The sequence below is a fragment of the Ranitomeya variabilis genome, chromosome 1 (assembly GCF_051348905.1).
Source record: "Ranitomeya variabilis isolate aRanVar5 chromosome 1, aRanVar5.hap1, whole genome shotgun sequence".
Lineage (NCBI taxonomy): Eukaryota > Metazoa > Chordata > Amphibia > Anura > Dendrobatidae > Ranitomeya > Ranitomeya variabilis.
The window spans coordinates 52,454,196-52,479,186 of record NC_135232.1 but is presented as its reverse complement, the minus strand read 5'-3'; the positions used below and the strand labels follow the sequence as shown (position 1 = coordinate 52,479,186).

The following is a 24,991-nucleotide window of genomic DNA, read 5'->3' as shown; positions in this document are numbered from 1 at the left end:
CCTCAGTTATGTACATGGGCAGAGATTAAATGCAGAAGCATGGATCGGGGGGCTCCCTGGGACCCCTAATTGTGGTGTATTCCCAGAGTATGACATGAAGTTCCCCTAAAATGCAATCGAACCCCCACTGGGACTCATCCTATTTACACCCGATGCAATTGTAACATACCCTCAGCTGTGTAAGCAAGAATTTCACGATTTACTGACAGCAAGCAGAGATCTGGAAAATGGCGCGGAGGCAACACTTTTTATCGTACAGTGATTACTCCGGCATCGAAGCTCGCAGCTCCCTGCTGGTTCAGTGTCTTCCTTCGTAATATGCCATGGTGAGGGGTATCGCTGGAGACGCCCTACACAAGAGTACATGGTGTTACAGCATCAGGGGCTGTCAGAATTATGAATGCTGCTCTGGATGCGACTAGATGCAGTTACTGGCCGTCCGTATGACGCTGCCCCCCTGTATGGACGCACGCAGGGCTTATTAGGGATTTAGTCATGTGCTTGTTATATAGTGTGCTGTGCCCCCTGGGTTTACCGTATGCTCCTCTCTTGTTACAGACGGTCCACCCGTTGTCACCCATTATGACATCTCCGACACAAACTCCGACCCCGAGGTCTTGAGCGTTGACAACATGCTGGCCGCCACAGTTGTCAAGGAGCATAATTCTGTGTCCAAGCAGGAACCCCTGGCATCATGGCGCACAAGGGGGCTACTAGAAGAACTCAACGCCGATTCTGGTACATCTGCGGCTCTGTTTACCGGCTTACCCGATTTTAATGTCGTTTTTGTTATTAGGGCGCATGGATGTCATTTAGGGGGTTTGTTGCTTAGTTGGGGGGGTAGGCTTGGGGTGACCAATCATGTTGTCAAAGCGGAAATTATTAAAGTGAATCTGTCAGAAAGTTGTTGCTATTTAATCTGAGAGCAGCATATGATGCAGGGGCAGAGACTCTGATTCCAGTGATGTCACTTAACAGGCTGTGTAGTTTCAATACAATCAGTGTTTTATCAGCAAGAGATTCACTGCAAGACTAGGTGTCTCAAGCCTCCTGGTCCAACCCCGTCCCCACCACTGATTGGCTGCTTCCTGTGTATCCTGTGCATTGTCAGCGAATCAGGGGTGTGGGCGGGGTTATACACAGCTCAGCATTTATAGCACTGTTACATCAACAGCAGAGATTCTATCAAAACTGTATCAGGCAGTCCAGTAAGTGACAATCAGGTTCTCTGCCTCTGTATTATGCTGCTTTTGAATTACATGACACAACCTGCTGACATATTCCCTTTAATTGGGAAAGGAAGGTGGAAAATAAAACAAAAAGAGAAAAAAACACAAAAACCCTCGTCCTCACCTACTGGCCTGTTGCCGCCGCCTACCTGCTGACAGATTCCCTGGTCTTCAATATGTGCACTAGATGCTTAAATATTGCCGGTCATGCCTTTTTCTCACAAACTTCACCTAGAAGCTCCTCCTGGCTGTAAGGCACCTGTCTGCTCAGAAGCAGCTCTCCCCCATTACCCCAGAGACCCTCACCTGCCAGTCAGAAATGGAAAGGGTTCTTTACAGTAAGAGCAGTGACTCTGGAGCTCCCTGCCCGGGGCCACTGTAATGTGAATGCACTGATCGAGGTTCATACTGATATTAGTCAGGCCGGGTCACACATACACATTTATCTATCTCATTGGACGTGTACGCACTGAATTTCTAACAAAAAAAATAGTATAAAGCTCTTACCTCAAAATTCAGATTGGCAGAGTTGGCATTGGAGAGTTTTTTCCAGAATATTAAGAGAATTGACTTCTGCCTCCCTCTGGGGTCATCGGTGGTCGAGATGGAGTGCAGCTTTCCAAGGGCACCGCCTCTGCGTCTTCCGAGAGGCCACAGTCTAAGGCCTGGTTCTCACTGGGCAGCGTCCTATGTGACTACGGGCACACGGCCGCTCCGTGGATCACAATGTGTGAGTGAAGTCTGAAACCTCCTGAGCATTTCACAAACTGCAGTGGACAGAGTCGGATGAATGGACAAGACGGCCATGAGAAAGTCTTAAGAAACCCTTTGAACCATGGCTGAGTCCCGATCATTCCTCCGGTGACAGAGGTCGGCATTGGGTTTCATGTACACCACCCCACCCCCTGTGACAGACCCAAATATCCCCGGTCCTTCCCCATAATCATACTACAGGTTAAAGACTCCCAGTGCCACTCAGTGCCCAGTGCATCAGTGCCAGACTCCCACTGCTAATCGGTGCCGCGTGCAACTGTGCCAGACTCCCACTGCTAATCGGTGCCGCGTGTAACGGTGCCAGACTCCCACTGCTAATCGGTGCCGCGTGTAACGGTGCCAGACTCCCACTGCTAATCGGTGCCTCGTGTAACTGTGCCAGACTCTCATTGCTAATCGCTGCCGCGTGTAACGGTGCCAGACTCCCACTGCTAATCGGTGCCGTGTGTAACTGTGCCAGACTCCCTCTGCTAATCGCTGCCGCGTGTAACGGTGCCGCGTGTAACGGTGCCAGACTCCCACTGCTAATCGGTGCCTCGTGTAACTGTGCCAGACTCTCATTGCTAATCGCTGCCGCGTGTAACGGTGCCAGACTCCCACTGCTAATCGGTGCCGTGTGTAACTGTGCCAGACTCCCACTGCTAATCGCTGCCGCGTGTAACGGTGCCAGACTCCCACTGCTAATCGCTGCCGCGTGTAACGGTGCCAGACTCCCACTGCTAATCGCTGCCGCGTGTAACGGTGCCAGACTCCCACTGCTAATCGCTGCCGCGTGTAACGGTGCCAGACTCTCACTGCTAATCGCTGCCGCGTGTAACTGTGCCAGACTCCCACTGCTAATCGGTGCCGCGTGTAACGGTGCCAGACTCCCACTGCTAATCGCTGCCGCGTGTAATGGTGCCAGACTCCCACTGCTAATCGGTGCCGCGTGCAACTGTGCCAGACTCCCACTGCTAATCGGTGCCGCGTGTAACTGTGCCAGACTCCCACTGCTAATCGGTGCCTCGTGTAACTGTGCCAGACTCCCACTGCTAATCGCTGCCGCGTGTAACTGTGCCAGACTCCCACTGCTAATCGGTGCCACGTGTAACTGTGCCAGACTCCCACTGCTAATCGCTGCCGCGTGTAACGGTGCCAGACTCCCACTACTAATCGGTGCCTCGTGTAACTGTGCCAGACTCCCACTGCTAATCGCTGCCGCGTGTAACGGTGCCAGACTCCCACTGCTAATCGGTGCCGCGTGTAACTGTGCCAGACTCCCACTGCTAATCGCTGCCGCGTGTAACGGTGCCAGACTCCCACTGCTAATCGGTGCCGCGTGTAACGGTGCCAGACTCCCACTGCTAATCGCTGCCGCGTGTAACGGTGCCAGACTCCCACTGCTAATCGCTGCCGCGTGTAACTGTGCCAGACTCCCACTGCTAATCGCTGCCGCGTGTAACTGTGCCAGACTCCCACTGCTAATCGGTGCCACGTGTAACTGTGCCAGACTCCCACTGCTAATCGGTGCCGCGTGTAACGGTGCCAGACTCCCACTACTAATCGGTGCCTCGTGTAACTGTGCCAGACTCCCACTGCTAATCGCTGCCGCGTGTAACGGTGCCAGACTCCCACTGCTAATCGGTGCCGCGTGTAACTGTGCCAGACTCCCACTGCTAATCGCTGCCGCGTGTAACGGTGCCAGACTCCCACTGCTAATCGGTGCCGCGTGTAACGGTGCCAGACTCCCACTGCTAATCGCTGCCGCGTGTAACTGTGCCAGACTCCCACTGCTAATCGCTGCCGCGTGTAACGGTGCCAGACTCCCACTGCTAATCGCTGCCGCGTGTAATGGTGCCAGACTCCCACTGCTAATCGGTGCCGCGTGCAACTGTGCCAGACTCCCACTGCTAATCGGTGCCGCGTGTAACTGTGCCAGACTCCCACTGCTAATCGGTGCCGCGTGTAACGGTGCCAGACTCCCACTACTAATCGGTGCCTCGTGTAACTGTTCCAGACTCCCACTGCTAATCGGTGCCTCGTGTAACTGTGCCAGACTCCCACTACTAATCGGTGCCTCGTGTAACTGTGCCAGACTCCCAATGCCACTCAGTGCCTTGCGTGACAGTGCCAGGCTCTCAGTGCCTCGCGTGACAGTGCCAGGCTCCGAATGCCACTCAGTGCCTCGCGTGACAGTGCCAGGCTCCCGATGCCACTCAGTGCCTCGCGTGACAGTGCCAGGCTCCCTATGCCACTCAGTGCCTTGCGTGACAGTGCCAGGCTCCCAATGCCACTCGGTGCCTCGTGTAAAAGTGCCAGACTCCCAATGCCAGTCCGTGCCTCACGTAAGGCTCCCAATGCCACTCAGTGCCTCGCGTGACAGTGCCAGGCTCCCAATGCCACTCGGTGCCTCGTGTAAAAGTGCCAGACTCCCAATGCCAGTCAGTGCCTCACGTAACAGTGCCAGGCTCCCAATGCCACTCAGTGCCTCGCGTGACAGTGCCAGGCTCCCAATGCCACTCGGTGCCTCGTGTAAAAGTGCCAGACTCCCAATGCCAGTCAGTGCCTCACGTAACAGTGCCAGGCTCCCAATGCCACTCAGTGCCTCGCGTGACAGTGCCAGGCTCCCAATGCCACTCGGTGCCTCGTGTAACAGTGCCAGGCTCCCAATGCCACTCGGTGCCTCGTGTAACAGTGCCAGGCTCCCAATGCCACTCGGTGCCTCGCGTGACAGTGCCAGGCTCCCAATGCCACTCGGTGCCTCGCGTGACAGTGCCAGGCTCCCAATGCCACTCGGTGCCTCGTGTAACAGTGCCAGGCTCCCAATGCCACTCGGTGCCTCGCGTGACAGTGCCAGGCTCTCAGTACCTCCTATTTCAGTGAGAGACACCAGATTTCTCCCCGTATCGGCACCAAACCCACTGAGATTTTCATTGGTGTGAGCCAGACATTGTGTTATTTGTTCTTTCCTCTGCTGAAAACCAATCCCATCTGTGTCCTGAAAGTCAAGGGGGCCACAGAGATGCGCATTGTAGGCCTGTCTGTGCGCCCCTGGGCTATGGTGACGTCATTGAGCTGCAAAGTCCTGACAGGACCCTACTCAAATCACATCAAAGAAAAGCCCCCGAATCAGGACCGCTCTCTAAACGCCCCGAGAACGTCCACGCTGTGATTGGTGCTATTACCTGGTTATTGCTTTGCCTGGTCTTACACATCGGTCCTTATGATTTTTTTCTTTTCTTTGCAGGTCATATAGATTCAGGGCTGCCATCTTGTGATAAATTACCCCCCGGGGGTGCGCAGAACAATGATGAAATTAATATTGCATCTTCCGGCAGCGAGGTGGAGATTGTGGGGGTGCAGGAACAAGCCAGGTACGTCCATGATTACATAAACCTGCCCATGATTCTTCCACCACTACCTTTACATTTCAGTCTGACGTCATTAGGACGGCGGCCGTAGAGGAGATTAAAGGCTCCATGTAACTGGGTGACTGCCCACCTCCTTATTGGAGGGTTTAATTATAAGATTGTGACTTCCTGCAGCCACCACTAGGGGGAGCGCCCCATATACACTGTGTGCAGAATTATTAGGCAAGTTGTATTTTAGAGAAATATTTTTATTATTGATCAACAACTATATTCTCAATCAACCCAAAAGGCTCATAAATATCAAAGCTTAATATTTTTGGAAGTTGGAGTGGAGTTTTTTAGATTTGGCTATCTTAGGAGGATATCTGTTTGTGCAGGTAACTATTACTGTGCTGAATTATTAGGCAACTATAACCAAATATATTCCCATCTCACTTGTTTATTTTCACCAGGTAAACCAATATAACTGCACAAAATTTAGAAATAAACATTTCTGACATGCAAAAACAAAACCCCCAAAAAATAAGTGACCAATATAGCCACCTTCCTTTATGATGACACTCAGCAGCCTCCATCCATAGATTCTGTCAGTTGCTTGATCTGTTTACGACCAACATTGTGTGCAGCAGCCACCACAGCCTCCCAGACACTGTTCCGAGAGGTGGACTGTTCTCCCTCCCTGTAGATCTCACATTTTATGAGGGACCACAGGTTCTCTATGGGGTTCAGATCAGGTGAACAAGGGGGCCATGTCATTATTTTTTCTTCTGTGAGACCTTTACTGGCCAGCCACGCTGTGGAGTGGTTGGAGGCATGTGATGGAGCATTGTCCTGCATGAAAATCATGTTTTTCTTGAACGACACTGGCTTCTTCCTGTACCACTGCTTGAAGAAGTTGTCTTCCAGAAACTGGCAGTAGGTCTTGGAGTTGACCTTCACTCCATCCTCAACCCGAAAAGGTCCCACAAGTTCATCTTTGATGATACCAGCCCATTCCAGTACCCCACCTCCACCTTGCTGGTGTCTGAGTCGGAGTGGAGCTCTCTGCCCTTTACTGATCCAGCCTCTGGCCCATCCATCTGGCCCATGAAGAGTCGCTCTCATTTCATCAGTCCATAAAACCTTTGAAAAGTCAGTCTTGAGATATTTCTTGGCCCAGTCTTGACGTTTTATCTTATGTTTCTTGTTCAGAGGTGGTCGTTTTTCAGCCTTCCTTACCTTGGCCATGTCCCTGAGTATCACACACCTTGTGCTTTTTGTTACTCCAGTAACGTTACAGCTCTGAAATATGGCATCTTGGCAGCTTTACGCTTGATTTTCCTCAATTCATGGGCAGTTATTTTGCGCCTTTTTTGCCCAACAGGCTTCTTGCGACCCTGTTGGCTATTTGCCATGAAACGGTTGATTGTTCGGTGATCACGTCTCAAAAGTTTGGCCATTTCAAGACAGCTGCATCCCTCTTCAAGACATCTCACAATTTTGGACTTTTCAGAGCCCGTCAAATCTCTCTTCTGACCCATTTTGCCAAAGGAAAGGAAGGTGCCTAATAATTAAGCACACCTTATATCGGGTGTTGATGTCATTAGACAACACCCCTCCTCATTACAGAGATGCACATCACCTGATTTACTTAATTGGTAGTTGGCTCTCGAGCCTGAACAGCTTGGAGTACGACAACATGTATAAAAAGTGTCATGTGATCAAAATACAACTTGCCTAATAATTCTGCACACAGTGTACAGAAATACATAAGATTGTGACTTCCTGCAGCCACCACTAGGGGGAACTCCCCATATACAGAGATACATAAGATTGTGACTTTCTGCAGCCACCACTAGGGGGGGGGGGCTCTCCATATACAGAGATACATAAGATTGTGACTTCCTGCAGCCACCACTAGGGGGAGCTCTCCATATACAGAGATACATAAGATTGTGACTTCCTGCAGCCACCACTAGGGGGAGCTCTCCATATACAGAGATACATAAGATTGTGACTTCCTGCAGCCACCACTAGGGGGAGCTCCTCATATACAGAGATACATAAGATTGTGACTTCCTGCAGCCACCACTAGGGGGAACTCCCCATATACAGAGATACATAAGATTGTGACTTCCTGCAGCCACCACTAGGGCGGGCTCTCCATATACAGAGATACATAAGATTGTGACTTCCTGCAGCCACCACTAGGGGGAGCTCTCCATATACAGAGATACATAAGATTGTGACTTCCTGCAGCCACCACTAGGGGGAGCTCTCCATATACAGAGATACATAAGATTGTGACTTCCTGCAGCCACCACTAGGGGGAGCTCTCCATATACAGAGATGTGTTATGATCCGGTGACCTTGGAGCCGCATGAAAGACTTTCTCAGGAGTAGGTGGTACCTGCACTGACCGCAAACCCTAAACCAACACCGCAACTAGAAGCAGCCGTGGGATGTACCCAACACGTGCTAGACACCTCGACACAGCCGGAGGACTAAATACCCCTATATATGGAAATGGGAATTCTATCTTGCCTCAGAGCAGAACCCCAAAGGATAGGCAGCCCCCCACAAATATTAACTGTGAGTATAAGAGGAAAAACACACGCAGGCAGAAAAACAGGATTTAGCAAAAGAGGCACTTCTAGCTAAATAGAAAAGGATAGGACAGAATTCTAAGCGGTCAGTATTAAAATCCTAAAAACATCCACAGCAGATAATACAAATATTTTACATCTAACTAAAGACATAGAAAGTATATCTGCATCTCCTGAGAATCCAGCATGACTGAAAAATCCAAACAAAGTCTAAGCTGGACAAAAACACGATGAATTGCACTGAATTGCAAAGCACACTGCAGGTGTGCACAGAGACAAAAAACCAGACACTTATCTTAGCTGAATTGGCAGCAGGGCATGAGGAACCAGAGAGAGATGCAATCCCTCCAAGAACAATGGACAACTGGCAAGGACTCATGGATCCTGCACACCTAAATACCTAATAGAGCTGCAATCAGCAGAAACACCTGCCCTGGATCACAACCCCAAGACAACTGCACTACCACCAACAACCACCGGAGGGAGCCCAAGAGCAGAATTCACAACAGTACCCCCCCCCCCCCCTTGAAGAGGGGTCACCGAACCCTCACCAGAGCCCCCAGGCCGATCAGGACGAGCCAGATGAAAGGCACGGACCAAATCAGCAGCATGGACATCAGAGGCAAAAACCCAAGAATTATCCTCCTGGCCATAACCCTTCCATTTGACAAGGTACTGAAGCTTCCGCCTCAAAAAGCGAGAATCCAAAATCTTCTCAACCACATACTCCAACTCCCCATCAACCAACACAGGAGCAGGAGGATCAACAGAGGGAACAGCGGGCACCACATATTTCCGCAATAAAGATCTATGGAAAACATTATGGATGGCAAAAGAGGCCGGAAGGGCCAAACGAAAAGACACCGGATTGATAATCTCAGAAATCCTATAAGGACCAATAAACCGAGGCTTAAACTTAGGGGAAGAAACCTTCATAGGAACATGACGGGAAGACAACCAGACCAAATCCCCAACCCGAAGCCGGGAACCAACACACCGACGACGGTTAGCAAAACGCTGAGCCTCCTCCTGAGACAACACCAAATTGTCCACCACATGAGCCCAAATCTGCTGCAACCTGTCAACCACAGAATCCACACCAGGACAATCAGAAGGTTCAACTTGCCCCGAAGAAAAACGAGGATGAATACCAAAATTACAAAAGAAGGGCGAAACCAAGGTAGCCGAACTAGCCCGATTATTAAGGGCAAACTCGGCCAATGGCAAGAAAGCCACCCAATCATCCTGATCAGCAGACACAAAGCATCTCAAATAAGTTTCCAAAGTCTGATTAGTTCGCTCGGTCTGGCCATTTGTCTGAGGATGAAATGCGGAAGAAAAAGACAAATCAATGCCCAGCCTAGCACAAAAGGCCCGCCAAAACCTAGAAGCAAACTGGGAACCTCTGTCGGACACAATATTCTCCGGAATACCGTGGAAACTAACCACATGCTGAAAAAACAACGGAACCAAATCAGAAGAGGAAGGCAATTTAGGCAAAGGCACCAAATGAACCATCTTAGAAAACCGGTCACAAACCACCCAGATAACCGACATCCTCTGGGAAACCGGAAGATCTGAAATAAAATCCATAGAAATATGTGTCCAGGGCCTCTCAGGGACCGGCAAAGGCAAAAGCAACCCACTAGCACGGGAGCAAGAAGGCTTGGCCCGCGCACAAGTCCCACAGGACTGCACAAAAGAACGCACATCACGCGACAAAGAAGGCCACCAAAAGGACCTACCAACCAAATCTCTGGTACCAAAAATACCAGGATGGCCAGCCAACACAGAACAATGAACCTCAGAAATCACTCTACTAGTCCATCTATCAGGAACAAACCGTTTCCCCACTGGACAGCGGTCAGGTTTGTCAGCCTGAAATTCCTGCAGAACCCGTCGCAAATCAGGGGAAATGGCAGAAAGGACCACCCCTTCCTTCAGAATGCCGACCGGCTCAAATACCTCAGGAGAATCAGGCAAAAAACTCCTAGAGAGGGCATCAGCCTTAACATTCTTAGAACCCGGAAGATACGAGACCACGAAATCAAAACGGGAGAAAAACAGGGACCATCGAGCCTGTCTAGGATTCAGCCGTTTGGCAGAATCGAGGTAAATCAGATTTTTATGATCGGTCAAGACCACAATACGGTGCTTGGCTCCCTCAAGCCAATGTCGCCATTCCTCAAACGCCCACTTCATAGCCAACAACTCCCGATTGCCGACATCATAATTACGTTCAGCAGGCGAAAACTTACGGGAAAAGAAGGCACACGGTTTCATCAAGGAACCATCAGAATTCCTCTGAGACAAAACGGCCCCTGCCCCAATCTCAGAAGCGTCAACCTCAACCTGAAACGGAAGAGAAACATCCGGCTGACGCAACACCGGGGCAGAAGTAAATCGGTGTTTAAGCTCCTGAAAGGCAGAGACAGCCACAGGGGACCAATTCGTTACATCAGCGCCTTTCTTCGTCAAATCGGTCAGGGGTTTAACCACACTGGATAAGTTAGCAATGAAACGGCGATAAAAATTAGCAAAGCCCAAAAATTTCTGAAGGCTCTTCACAGATGTGGGCTGAATCCAATCATGAATGGCCTGAACCTTAACCGGATCCATCTCTATAGATGAGGGAGAAAAAATGAAGCCCAAAAAAGAAACCTTCTGCACTCCAAAGAGACACTTAGACCCCTTCACAAACAAAGCATTATCACGAAGGATCTGAAATACCATCCTGACCTGTTTCACATGAGACTCCCAATCATCGGAAAAAATTAAGATGTCATCCAAATATACAATCATGAATTTATCAAGATAATTCCGGAAGATATCATGCATGAAGGACTGAAAAACAGATGGAGCATTAGAGAGCCCGAATGCCATCACAAGGTATTCAAAATGGCCTTCGGGCGTATTAAACGCAGTTTTCCATTCGTCACCCTGCTTAATACGAACAAGATTATATGGCCCCCGAAGGTCAATTTTAGTAAACCAACTAACCCCCTTAATCCTGGCAAACAAATTGGAAAGCAAAGGTAAAGGGTATTGAAACTTGACCGTGATCTTATTCAAGAGGCGATAATCAATACAGGGTCTCAAGGAGCCATCCTTCTTAGCCACAAAAAAAAATCCCGCTCCCAACGGTGAAGAAGATGGCCGAATATGCCCCTTCTCCAAAGACTCCTTAACATAACTCCGCATGGCGGTATGTTCCGGCACTGACAGGTTGAAAAGTCGGCCCTTAGGAAACTTACAGCCTGGAATCAAGTCAATAGCACAATCACAGTCCCTATGCGGTGGAAGGGAACTGGACTTGGGCTCATCGAATACATCCTGAAAATCAGACAAAAACTCTGGAACTTCAGAAGAGGAGGAAGAGGAGATTGACATCACAGGAACGTCATTATGAACCCCCTGACAACCCCAACTAGTCACAGACATAGACTTCCAATCCAACACAGGATTATGTATCTGCAACCATGGAAAACCCAGCACAATAGCATCATGCAAATTATGCAACACCAGAAAACGACAATCTTCCTGATGGGCTGGCGCCATGCACATGGTCACCTGTGTCCAAAACTGGGGTTTATTTTTAGCCAAAGGTGTAGCATCAATGCCCCTTAAAGGAATAGGGTTCTGCAAAGACTGCAAGGGGAAACCACAACGCCTGGCAAATTCAAAGCGGCGCCTGAATCCACAAACGCCATGACAGAAAATGACGACAATGAGCAGATCAAGGTCACAGATAACAGAAATTTAGGTTGTACAGTTCCGATGGTAACTGAACTAGCGATTCTCTTTGTACGCTTTGGGCAGACTGAAATGACATGAGAAGCATCGCCACAATAAAAACACAACCTATTCTGACGTCTGAATCCTTGTTGTTCCGTTCTAGACAGAATCCTATCACACTGCATAGGCTCAGGCATCTGCTCTGAGGACAACGCCACAGCGCGCACAGTTCTGCGCTCCCGCAAGCGCCGATCAATCTGAATGGCCAGAGACATAGAATCACTCAGACCAACAGGCGTGGGAAACCCCACCATAACATCTTTAACAGATTCAGAAAGACCCTTTCTGAAAATTGCCGCCAAAGCATCCTCGTTCCATTTAGTCAGCACAGACCATTTTCTAAATTTCTGACAATACAATTCTGCCACTTCTTGACCCTGAGACAGGGCCAACAAGGTCTTCTCCGCTTGAGCCACAGAATTTGGTTCATCATATAGTAATCCTAGTAGAGCCTGAAAAAAGCATCTACATTAAGCAAGGCCAGATTCCAGGGAAATTGCCCAATCCTGAGGGTCGCCACGCAGCAGGGAGATGACAATTTTAACCTGCTGAATGGGATCACCAGAGGAACGAGGCTTCAGAGCAAAAAACAGTTTACAATTGTTTTTAAAACTCAAAAATTTGGACCTGTCCCCAAAAAACAAATCAGGAGTAGGAATCCTAGGCTCTAAAAGCGGAGTCTGAACAATATAATCAGAAATACCCTGTACCCTAGCAGCAAGCTGGTCTATACGAGAAACTAATCCCTGAACATCCATACTAGCACAAGACTCCTCAGTCACCCAGAGGAAAAGAGGGAAGAAAAGACAAAGCAGGCTACAGAAAAAAAAATGGTTCTTTCTTCCCTTCTTCTGAGATGCATTTAACTCATTGTTGGCCAGTTGTACTGTTATGATCCGGTGACCTTGGAGCCGCATGGAAGACTTTCTCAGGAGTAGGTGGTACCTGCACTGACCGCAAACCCTAAACCAACACCGCAACTAGAAGCAGCCGTGGGGTGTACCTAATACATCCTAGACACCTCGACACAGCCGGAGGACTAAATACCCCTATAGATGGAAATGGGAATTCTATCTAGCAAAAGAGGCACTTCTAGCTAAATAGAAAAGGATAGGACAGAATTCTAAGCGGTCAGTATTAAAATCCTAAAAACATCCACAGCAGATAATACAAATATTCTACATCTAACTAAAGACATAGAAAGTATATCTGCATCTCCTGAGAATCCAGCATGACTGAAAAATCCAAACAAAGTCTAAGCTGGACAAAAACACGATGAATTGCACTGAATTGCAAAGCACACTGCAGGTGTGCACAGAGACAAAAAAAACAGACACTTATCTTAGCTGAATTGGCAGAAGGACATGAGGAACCAGAGAGATGCAATCCCTCCAAGAACAATGGACAACTGGCAAGGACACATGGATCCTGCACACCTAAATACCTAATAGAGCTGCAATCAGCAGAAACACCTGCCCTGGATCACAACCCCAAGACAACTGCACTACCACCAACAACCACCGGAGGGAGCCCAAAAGCAGAATTCACTACAGGGATGCATAAGATTGTGACTTTCTGCAGCCACGACTAGGGGGAGCTCTCCATATTCAAAGATACATAAGATTGTGACTTCCTGCAGCCACCGCTAGGGGGGCTCTCCATACACAGATACATAAGATTGTGACTTCCTGCACCCACCACTAGGGGGGGCTCTCCATATACAGAGATACATAAGATTGTGACTTCCTGCAGCCACCACTAGGGGGGGGGGGGGGGCTCTCCATATACAGAGATACATAAGATTGTGTCTTCCTGCAGCCACCACTAGGGGGAGCTCTCCATATACAGAGATACATAAGATTGTGACTTCCTGCAGCCACCACTAGGGGGAACTCCCCATATACAGAGATACATAAGATTGTGACTTCCTGCACCCACCACTAGGGGGGGGCTCTCCATATACAGAGATACATAAGATTGTGACTTCCTGCAGCCACCTCTGGAGGGAGCTCCCCATATACAGAGATACATAAGATTGTGACTTCCTGCAGCCACCACTAGGGGGGGGGGGGGGGCTCTCCATATACAGAGATACATAAGATTGTGACTTCCTGCAGCCGCCACTAGGGGGAGCTCTCCATACACAGAGATACATAAGATTGTGACTTCCTGCAGCCACCACTAGGGGGAGCGCTCCATATACAGAGATACATAAGATTGTGACTTCCTGCAGCCACCTCTAGGGGGAGCTCTCCATATTCAGAGATACATAAGATTGTTACTTCCTGCAGCCACCGCTAGGGGGGGCTCTCCATATACAGATACATAAGATTGTGACTTCCTACAGCCACCACTAGGGGGAGCTCCCCATATTCAGAGATGCATAAGATTGTGACTTCCTGCAGCCACCACTAGGGGGAGCTCTCCATATACAGATATACATAAGATTGTGACTTCCTGCAGCCACCACTAGGGGGAGCTCATTGCATACAGATTTATCATAATTTCCTATACATGCACATGTCTGCGGAGGGGGTAATGCTGCCATATGTTGTCTATCCTCACAGGTTCGTCCATCCCCGGGGGGGTGTCATACAGAGTGTGTCTTCCTGGAAGCACGCCGCCAGCTCTCAGTACCACAGCTCGCACCAAACTCCATCATGGACAAACGTCAGCGCCCAGCAGACGTGGACTTCACCCCCAGAAGTAGTGGACCTAACGCTGGACGAGGACTCCAGGCGCAAATACTTACTGTAACATTGACCCCTCCCGGGGGTCGGTCCTCGCCTCTTCCCGGCGGCACAACCGTCTCTTGTGAAGTTTCCATCACTCTCTTCCAGGAGGCCAGAAACGCGTCTCGAATTAACGAGCTCATGGGTAACTTTATTTGATCGTTCATGGCGCGGCCAGCCAAATCGCTTCCTGCCCTCACCATTGAGATACCTAACCCCCAAAAAAGAAAAATGATGAGATAAAGCACTTTCCATATTTAGGGGCGATGGGTGGTTGTTTTGGGGGGGTTTTCCTCCCCTCCCCCACCCTTTTTTTTTTTTTTTTTGTGCTTAACTAATTTAAATTCTTTGATGAAAAGGTAAAAAATAATAATAATATATGCATAAATATTTATACTGTATCCTTAGATGCGGAGACTTACACTGAGCCCCCGCAGAGAGGGGCGCCGGGCCAGGGAGGACTTACAAGCCCGATTCCAGGGGGCAGTAGCCACATTAGTCACTGCCAGTAATGACTGGAGAATTGATAGTCTGGACATAGAGCTGACGAAAATGGCGCCGCCGTGACCGATCCGCTATAGTCACAGGACGTCAGATGAGAGGTGGAAACAGTAGCTTGAATTACGTCACAACCACTACGGCCGCCCCTTTTATTTAGAGGAGACCATGAAGCTTATTTCTGATTAGAAATAATCCCTTTAAGCAATCATAACAGTTACCTGATACGGTATATACATCGATGGCGGAGGCTGAAGAAACCCAAGTGGAGACCTAAATTAAAGGGCATGTCCATCTGTAACAGATAACTTGTATGTGTTACATGAAAGCGAATCGGAGTAGCTGTGTAAATCGGTTTTGTACTCCGGAGCTGTATTCACAATTCTGCTGGCTGAACACCAGGTATTTGCTGTTTTAGTGACAAGCACCTACCTTTTCTGAGCTACTATAACATCGCCTGCAGCATCTGACGCATGGACAACATTTTCCAGAAGAGCACGTTACCAAGGCAGGGATCGGCATCCCGCGTCACTCCAGATCTGGGAAAGTATGACTCTCATGATGTGCTGACTGTCATGACACACCAGGAGTTGTAGCTTTATAACCGCTGGAGTACCGCAGGAAATGAATGCACAGAAACTGTTTAGAGGTTTCAGCTCTTGAGTGAGCAGAATTGTGAGTGCAGCTCTGAAGTGCAGTAAAGGCGGTCACTTATGTGGTGCGTGGTAACTGAGTCATCTGGCAGTCGTCTGCTCATCGCCACCCCTCCGCTGCGCGTCCTCTGACACTGGACGCCCCCTTTCCCCTTTAGATGACGCTCATGTAATATACGGCCCCAGGTTTTGCATCACTACCGTACTGCGGTAACGGGGAAATTACAGACTACGACCCATAGGAGGCAGCGGTTGTCTAAGGGCCTGCCACCCGTGAGATCATGCGCCACGCAGATTTTCATTGGTCCCTCCGGGGGACATGTACGCTCCTGGAACAAATATATATGTAATACCCATATATAGCATTTGTGAAGACCACCCCTTTATAAAGAAGGGTCTTATAGGGCTGAGACTTGCCAGGAGGGTTGGGGAGTCTCAGAAAGGCAGTTTACTTTCCAGTTTATGAAAATTTCTCGACGTTGGTGGTGGTCTACTCCATTTTCCGCAAACAAGGATGCTCCTTCTTGGTGAATATGGCTCCTCTTCCTCTCCCATGTCATCAGTGTCGGTGCACTAGATGGGCCTGCGTCTACAATGAAGGGGGGCACCACTTCTGGGGACCCTTTAACGAACCTGGTAGCAAGGGTTTCATTTCCCTACAGCGCCTCCATAGGGGAAATGAAGCATTACTCACATCAGTAAGCTTTCCGAGTAATGCGGGAATTTGTCGGGTCCTCCAAAAGGGGGAGACTTTGCTTCTGTTATCCATTTTGGCTTTCACATATGAGGGTCTTGAATGGCGGACCCCCCACCACCCCGATCTATTAGCAAATAGGCATTTTAGGTGACGGGTACATTTCACCAGTCTGTCCCCCACTTCTACCATAGCAGTGCCGGCTCCTGTATTGCCTCCATGTCCCGCAGCTTTAAAAAAAAACAAAAACACTGGCGTTTGTAGGGAACTGTCTGTTTCATATGCCAAGCCCCCCCATGGGTTATATCACCCCGCGGCCCCGGCGCCATGTTTGTGCTCGCCCAGCCCCTCTACGGTGGACAGACGGACCGATCTTTTGTCAGGTTGTGTGACCATAGGTTTGGCGCTGTGCACACAGAGGCTCCTCCGGCTCGGGGACTCTTGTTCTTCTTGCTTATTTTTTTGTCCTTTCAGAATTTTTACGTTTTAGCGTTGGTTTTTATTTCATTTTTTTTAACTTTCAGACACTACTTTATATTCATTTTAAGAGTTAATAGACGAGCGGACGCAATCACTGGACATACGTGGGGGCCGGACAACTACACAAATGACGCCAAGCTTTTATTTTTTATTATTTGACACCTTTTTTGTCTCTTTTTTTTTATCCTTTTTTCGAGTCGCTTTACTCTTCTAAGGTCAATGCACTTAACGGTTCGGTGGCTGCGCGCTCGGAGAGGAAGCGGCCGTCTTGTGGGAAGACGAGACGTGGGCCATTGATGTCATAGGTTTTTTTTCCCCATAAACAGCGCCACTCTCATCCATGGGCTTTTGTCTGGTATTGCAGCTCATCCATATGAAAAACAATGGTGCTGAGCTGCAATACCAGACACGGCCTTTTGTTAGAGGGAGTGCTGTTTTTCCTGTACAAACCCTCGAAAGAGGGGTATCCATATTTTGGTCATCTCTCCCCCCATACACATTAGACTGTCGGCTGAATATCGGTGGGTCCAGCCAATGTTAGTCTTATATGTAGGAGGTAGTCTGAAGTTTAAAAGTTATCCACGGGGTAGGGAATCATTTTTCGATTGTTGAGAACAACCACCATGGCCCCCACCGATTTAGAGAAGTGGGGCTCCCCCTGCTGAATGGAGAAGACGCCGCTCCTGCGCATCGCCGCTCCATTCATTCTAATGGGAGCGCGTAAAGATGGCTGAGCGCAGCACTCGGCTGGTCTTCAGCGCTCCGACTAGAATGTCTAGAGTGGTAGTGGGCACGATCTACCTCTGCCCCATCCAGCCAGGACTCTAGAGAACCACGGTTCTCAAGATTGCTGAGGGCCATGGCGAACGGACCCCCAACAATCGGAAAGTTTTCCCCCAAACTTTTGCATAGGAGCTAACTTTCAAACTTGCAGACACCCCTCTGTTTACACCACCTATAGGCTTACTTTGTGCCGGAAATGTGTGCTACATTTTTTTTTGCACATTGTCTCACAATAAGCCACACCCCTTTCAGCCAGGTCACGCCCACGAGGAGCAGAAGTTTGAAAAAAAAATGTATAATACACATTATCATCATAAATATGGCACAAGTCATGAAATGACACCATAATTCTGGGACTTACATGGATGAATTTGCTCCCATATGTAATATTTATGCTCCTTTTTAGTCTAGAGACGACCTGATGGGCAACATAGCGGGCATAGTAAAAAAAATTGGGTCACAGTAACCAATCAGATTTCAGCGAGTGCTGCCGCGGTCCGCCCGCTCATTTCACTTATCCTCGCATTGATTGCTGTCCCATCCCCCCCTGTTCTCCAGACATGGACCTTGCTCTCCTGTCTTGCAGATCAGTTGTATATTAGTTTCTTTCACCATTTCAGGGAATGTCGAGGACAAGTCTCCGTATTTCCTGCCCCGTTATCACCCGTTAAATACGTAAGGAGGTTAAACTATGAAATTCACAATGTGCTTTGTTTTTTTGTTGTTTTTTTTCCTTCTTTTTCCTTTAACCGTTTCCTCAGTTGTATTTTTTCTTTAGTTTTGGTCGTCGGGGGCAGGGAGGGGAGATAATAAGAGTGTTATTATAAATACATATATTTTTTGGTGCGAGATGAGAACTTCTGTTTTTCAAACAAGTCTGTAGAATAAAAGTTACAACTATTTTAAGACCGAAATAAAATAGAGTGAATTATTTAAAAAAATGTTCCTTGTCGTTATTGGGGTGTGTGGGCGATTATGTGGACAACTCGCCCTGCGGAGTCCCAAGTGTAACTGAGAGGTAAGTACTGTTATATTGTATCTTGTATCTTTAACATGCAAGTATTATAGTAATATTCTTGTACATAGGAGCAGTATTATAGTAGTTATATTCTCGTACATAGGAGCAGTATTATAGTAGTTATAATCTTGTACATGGGGCAGTATTATAGTAGTTATATTCTTGCACATAGGAGCAGTATTATAGTAGTTATATACTTGTACATGGGGCGGTATTATAGTAGTTATATTCTTGTACATAGAAGCAGTATTATAGTAGTTATATTCTTGTACATAGGAGCAGTATTATAGTAGTTATATTCTTGTACATAGGGGACAGTATTATAGTAGTTATATACTTGTACATAGGGGACAGTATTATAGTAGTTACATTCTTGTATATAGGGGCAGTATTATAGTAGTTATATTCTTGTACATAGGGGCAGTATTATAGTAGTTATATACTTGTACATAGGAGCAGTATTATAGTAGTTATATTCTTGTACATAGGGGCAGTATTATAGTAGTTATATTCTTGTATATAGGAGCAGTATTATAGTAGTTATAGTCTTGTACATAGGAGGAAGTATTATAGTAGTTATATTCTTGTACATAGGAGGCAGTATTATAGTAGTTATATTCTTGTACATAGGAGCAGTATTATAGTAGTTATATTCTTGTACATAGGGGCAGTATTATAGTAGTTACATTCTTGTATATAGGAGCAGTATTATAGTAGTTATAGTCTTGTACATAGGAGGAAGTATTATAGTAGTTATATTCTTGTACATAGGAGGCAGTATTATAGTAGTTATATTCTTGTACATAGGAGCAGTATTATAGTAGTTATATTCTTGTACATAGGGGCAGTATTATAGTAGAAAAGAAAAAGCAACGAAGATCAGCTCACCTCCTCTCAGTCCCAGCGCACGGATCATGCAGTGCTGCAAGTAGTACGAAGGAAAAGCAGAAGTCCAGCGTGGGTGATGTCCATAAAAAATACCTTTTATTCCATTTTTGTTAAAAGCACATAAATCCAAAGTCCATCTTCATATCCATAGACACAAAAACGGGTGATTCCTACCAGTGACAGTCACAGGCTTAAAGTGCATTAAAATCAAACGCGTTTCAACGGTCGTGCCGCCTTACTCATTGTGATAAAAATAAAATGAAAGACGGCTGCCATATAGGACTAGGCCCATTAGGTTACACCCCCTGATCTTGCAGACAACAGAAACAGGGCAACACCTACAGGTAATTAGTGAGTTTAACCTGAAATTTGCATGTACAAATACTATGCTTAAGGCAGGAGAAAGAAAAAAAAAAAAAAAAAACATATGCAAGAATTATAACTTATCATTCATAATAATTCATAAGATCCTGCCGGATATTCATGCCTAGGGGGGCTCTGGACTTAAGTTGATACATCCACCATATCTCTCTGTTGGTTATTTTTCTTTTTATATCTCCCCCTCGAAATGGAGCTTTAACCCTTTCAATCCCGCGGACCTCCAATGAGCTGACGTCCCCATTGTGTTTATGGATGAAGTGTTTGGATGCAGCAGAGCTCTTATGGGTGATTTTATTCACGGCATCAGACAGGTGCCTCCGTATTCTCACCTTCAGGGGACCCCCTGTGCACCCCACATATTGGTGGTCACAAGTGGGGCCATTAATCACATACACCACATTGGAGGTGTTGCAGTTAATGTAGTGGTTAATTTTGTATGTCTTTTTAGTGACAGATGAGTGGAATTCCTTACTGTTCACCATATACAGGTCCTTCTCAAAAAATTAGCATATAGTGTTAAATTTCATTATTTACCATAATGTAATGATTACAATTAAACTTTCATATATTATAGATTCATTATCCACCAACTGAAATTTGTCAGGTCTTTTATTGTTTTAATACTGATGATTTTGGCATACAACTCCTGATAACCCAAAAAACCTGTCTCAATAAATTAGCATATTTCACCCGTCCAATCAAATAAAAGTGTTTTTTAATACCAAACAAAAAAACCATCAAATAATAATGTTCAGTTATGCACTCAATACTTGGTCGGGAATCCTTTGGCAGAAATGACTGCTTCAATGCGGCGTGGCATGGAGGCAATCAGCCTGTGACACTGCTGAGATGTTATGGAGGCCCAGGATGCTTCAATAGCGGCCTTAAGCTCATCCAGAGTGTTGGGTCTTGCGTCTCTCAACTTTCTCTTCACAATATCCCACAGATTCTATATGGGGTTCAGGTCAGGAGAGTTGGCAGGCCAATTGAGCACAGTAATACCATGGTCAGTAAACCATTTACCAGTGATTTTGGCACTGTGAGCAGGTGCCAGGTCGTGCTGAAAAATGAAATCTTCATCTCCATAAAGCATTTCAGCCGATGGAAGCATGAAGTGCTCCAAAATCTCCTGATAGCTAGCTGCATTGACCCTGCCCTTGATGAAACACAGTGGACCAACACCAGCAGCTGACATGGCACCCCACACCATCACTGACTGTGGGTACTTGACACTGGACTTCAGGCATTTTGGCATTTCCTTCTCCCCAGTCTTCCTCCAGACTCTGGCACCTTGATTTCCGAATGACATGCAAAATTTGCTTTCATCAGAAAAAAGTACTTGGGACCACTTAGCAACAGTCCAGTGCTGCTTCTCTGTAGCCCAGGTCAGGCGCTTCTGCCGCTGTTTATGGTTCAAAAGTGGCTTTACCTGGGGAATGCGGCACCTGTAGCCCATTTCCTGCACACGCCTGTGCACGGTGGCTCTGGATGTTTCCACACCAGACTCAGTCCACTGCTTCCTCAGGTTCCCCAAGGTCTGGAATCGGTCCTTCTCCACAATCTTCCTCAGGGTCCGGTCACCTCTTCTCGTTGTACAGCGTTTTCTGCCACATTGTTTCCTTCCAACAGACTTACCATTGAGGTGCCTTGATACAGCACTCTGGGAACAGCCTATTTGTTGAGAAATTTCTTTCTGGGTCTTACCCTCTTGCTTGAGGGTGTCAATGATGGCCTTCTTGACATCTGTCAGGTCGCTAGTCTTACCCATGATGGGGGTTTTGAGTAATGAACCAGGCAGGGAGTTTTTAAAAGCCTCAGGTATCTTTTGCATGTGTTTAGAGTTAATTAGTTGATTCAGAAGATTAGGGTAATAGGTCATTTAGAGAACCTTTTCTTGATATGCTAATTTATTGAGACAGGTTTTTTGGGTTATCAGGAGTTGTAGGCCAAAATCATCAGTATTAAAACAATAAAAGACCTGACAAATTTCAGTTGGTGGATAATGAATCTATAACACTGGTCAACAGCATTTTTGGTGCCAAAGATATTTCATCGAATTTAGGGTATTTTTGGGGTGCTGATTCTGAATATGTCATCAGTTTTGCCAGATTGGCTCAAGTTTTTGAGATTTTTGGTATCTTATTTATAGCACTTGTTGGTAAATGCGACGCATCATCTCATTAATTTCTTTGGATTAGTACTTGAACTGAGCAGTTCTCAATATAGTTTTGTGTTAATTAGTGTTCTAAAAGTTTGTTCATAGCTTGATTTTTGCACTAACTTTATGTTGTTGTCTGTTTTCCAGTGAAAAGCATGAACTCATCAAGAAGAAGTTGTCTTAACGATCCAGACTCATTCTGTTACATTTGTGGTGAATACACACTGCCAAAACATAGAAGAAACATAAGAGACTTCGTAAAAAAAGTGTATTTTGCCTATTTTGGGGTTATGCTTGGGGACCAAGACAAGTTTTGGGCACCACACATAGTGTGCAAAGCATGTATCGAATTATTACGAAAATGGAGCAAAGGACAAAGAAAAAGCTTCAAATTTGGTGTTCCAATGGTGTGGAGAGAGCCAAAAAATCATCATGATGACTGTTATTTATGGTAAACACAGGTACAGGCACATCTTCACAATGAGGGACAGGCCTTCTTGCAGATTCCATGTTACTCCCATTTTCGTTTCTTATGCTTATTGAATCCTTGCACTTGCACTGCACAGAAATAACAGTCATCATGATGATTTTTTGGCTCTCTCCACACCATTGGAACACCAAATTTGAAGCTTTTTCTTTGTCCTTTGCTCCATTTTCATAATAATTCGATACATGGGGGAGAAAATGGTTAGAAGGTTGGAGGAGTGTTTAAACTAGGGATTGGGGGGAGGGTATTCATTTTATAGGAGGGGAAGATAGTGCAGATAGAGACCTGGGCACAAATAAGGAAGTTGGGGGTGGCGGTGGCATGGGGGGTGGGGTTAGAACAGTTAGTAATTTAAGAAAGAATAGAGGTACAGAGAGGAACATCAAGTGCATGTATACTAATGCCAGAAGCCTCGCCAACAAAATGGACGAATTAGAACTAATGTTGTTGGAACATAATTATGACATGGTGGGGATATCTGAGACGTGGCTGGATGAGAGCCATGACTGGGCTGTTAACTTGCAGGGCTATAGCCTGTTCAGAAATGACCGTACAGATAAGCGAGGGGGTGGGGTGTGTCTGTATGTAAAATCGACCTTAAAACCCATCCTGCGTGATAATATAGGTGAATCTAATGAAAATGTAGAGTCACTGTGGGTGGAGATAAGGGGAGGGGGAAAAAATAATAAATTACTGATAGGGGTTTGTTATAAATCTCCAAAACTAATGGAAGCAATGGAGAATATCCTCGTAAAGCAAATAGATGAAGCTGCGACTCAAGGAGAAGTCATTATTATGGGGGACTTCAACTACCCTGAAATAGATTGGGGAACAGAAACCTGCAGTTCCAGCAAAGGTAATCGGTTTTTGACAACTATGAGAGACAATTACCTTTCACAACTGGTTCAGGACCCAACAAGGAGGGGGGCACTGCTAGACCTAATATTAACCAACAGGCCAGACCGCATATCAAATATAAGGGTTGGGGGTCACTTGGGGAATAGTGATCACAAAATAATAAGTTTTCATGTAACCTTTAATAAGATGGGTAGTAGGGGGGTGACAAGGACACTAAACTTCAGGAGGGCAAATTTCCAACGGATGAGAGAGGATCTTGGTGCAATTAACTGGGACGATATCCTGAGACATAAAAATACACAAAGAAAATGGGAGACGTTTATTAGCATCCTGGATAGGACCTGTGCACAGTATATACCGTATGGGAATAAACATACTAGAAATAGGAGGAAACCAATATGGCTAAATAGAGCTGTAAGGGGCGCAATAAGGGACAAAAAGAAAGCATTTAGAGAATTAAAGAAAGTAGGTAGTGAGGAGGCATTAAATAAATACAGAAAATTAAATAAATTCTGTAAAAAGCAAATCAAGGCAGCAAAGATTGAGACAGAGAGACTCATTGCTAGAGAGAGTAAAAATAATCCCAAAATATTCTTTAACTATATAAATAGTAAGAAACTAAAAAATGACAGTGTTGGCCCCCTTAAAAATAGTCTGGGTGAAATGGTGGATGAGGATGAGGAAAAAGCCAATATGCTAAATGACTTTTTTTCATCAGTATTTACAAAAGAAAATCCCATGGCAGCCAATATGACTAGTGATAAAAATTCCCCATTAAATGTTACCTGCTTAACCCAGCAGGAAGTACAGCGGCGTCTAAAAATAACTAAAATTGACAAATCTCCGGGCCCGGATGGGATACACCCCCGAGTACTGCAGGAACTAAGTACAGTCATTGATAGACCATTATTTTTAATCTTTAAAGACTCCATAATAACAGGGTCTGTACCACAGGACTGGCGTATAGCAAATGTGGTGCCAATATTCAAAAAAGGGGCAAAAACTGAACTCGGTAATTATAAGCCAGTAAGTTTAACCTCTACTGTGGGTAAAATCCTGGAGGGCATTCTAAGGGATGCTATACTGGAGTATCTGAAGAGGAATAACCTCATGACCCAGTATCAGCACGGGTTTACTAGGGACCGCTCATGTCAGACTAATTTGATCAGCTTCTATGAAGAGGTAAGTTCCGGACTGGACCAAGGGAACCCAGTGGACGTAGTATATATGGACTTTTCCAAAGCTTTTGATACGGTGCCACACAAAAGGTTGTTACATAAAATGAGAGTAATGGGGATAGGGGAAAATATGTGTAAGTGGGTTGAGAGCTGGCTCAGGGATAGGAAACAAAGGGTGGTTATTAATGGAGCACACTCAGACTGGGTCACGGTTAGCAGTGGGGTACCACAGGGGTCAGTATTGGGCCCTCTTCTTTTTAACATTTATTAATGACCTTGTAGGGGGCATTCAGAGTAGAATTTCAATATTTGCAGATGACACTAAACTCTGCAGGGTAATCAATACAGGGGAGGACAATTTTATATTACAGGATGATTTATGTAAACTAGAAGCTTGGGCTGATAAATGGCAAATGAGCTTTAATGGGGATAAAAGTAAGGTCATGCACT

General features: G+C 46.4%; 1 protein-coding gene across 2 annotated transcripts in view; it reads left to right on the top strand.

The window, feature by feature from the left end:
- Positions 1 to 18,514, top strand: part of ARK2N (arkadia (RNF111) N-terminal like PKA signaling regulator 2N) — a 53,771-nt gene extending 35,257 nt beyond the window's left edge. The window contains exons 3-5 of one of the 2 annotated variants that reach the window (XM_077283734.1): positions 559 to 738; positions 5,230 to 5,356; positions 14,301 to 18,514. In XM_077283734.1, coding sequence (XP_077139849.1) covers positions 559 to 738; positions 5,230 to 5,356; positions 14,301 to 14,490 — 497 coding nt within the window. In that variant the 3' untranslated portion in view covers positions 14,491 to 18,514. The remainder of the gene's footprint in view (positions 1 to 558; positions 739 to 5,229; positions 5,357 to 14,300) is intronic. The other variant, XM_077283754.1, reaches the window with a different exon arrangement.
- Positions 18,515 to 24,991: the final 6,477 nt, after the last annotated feature.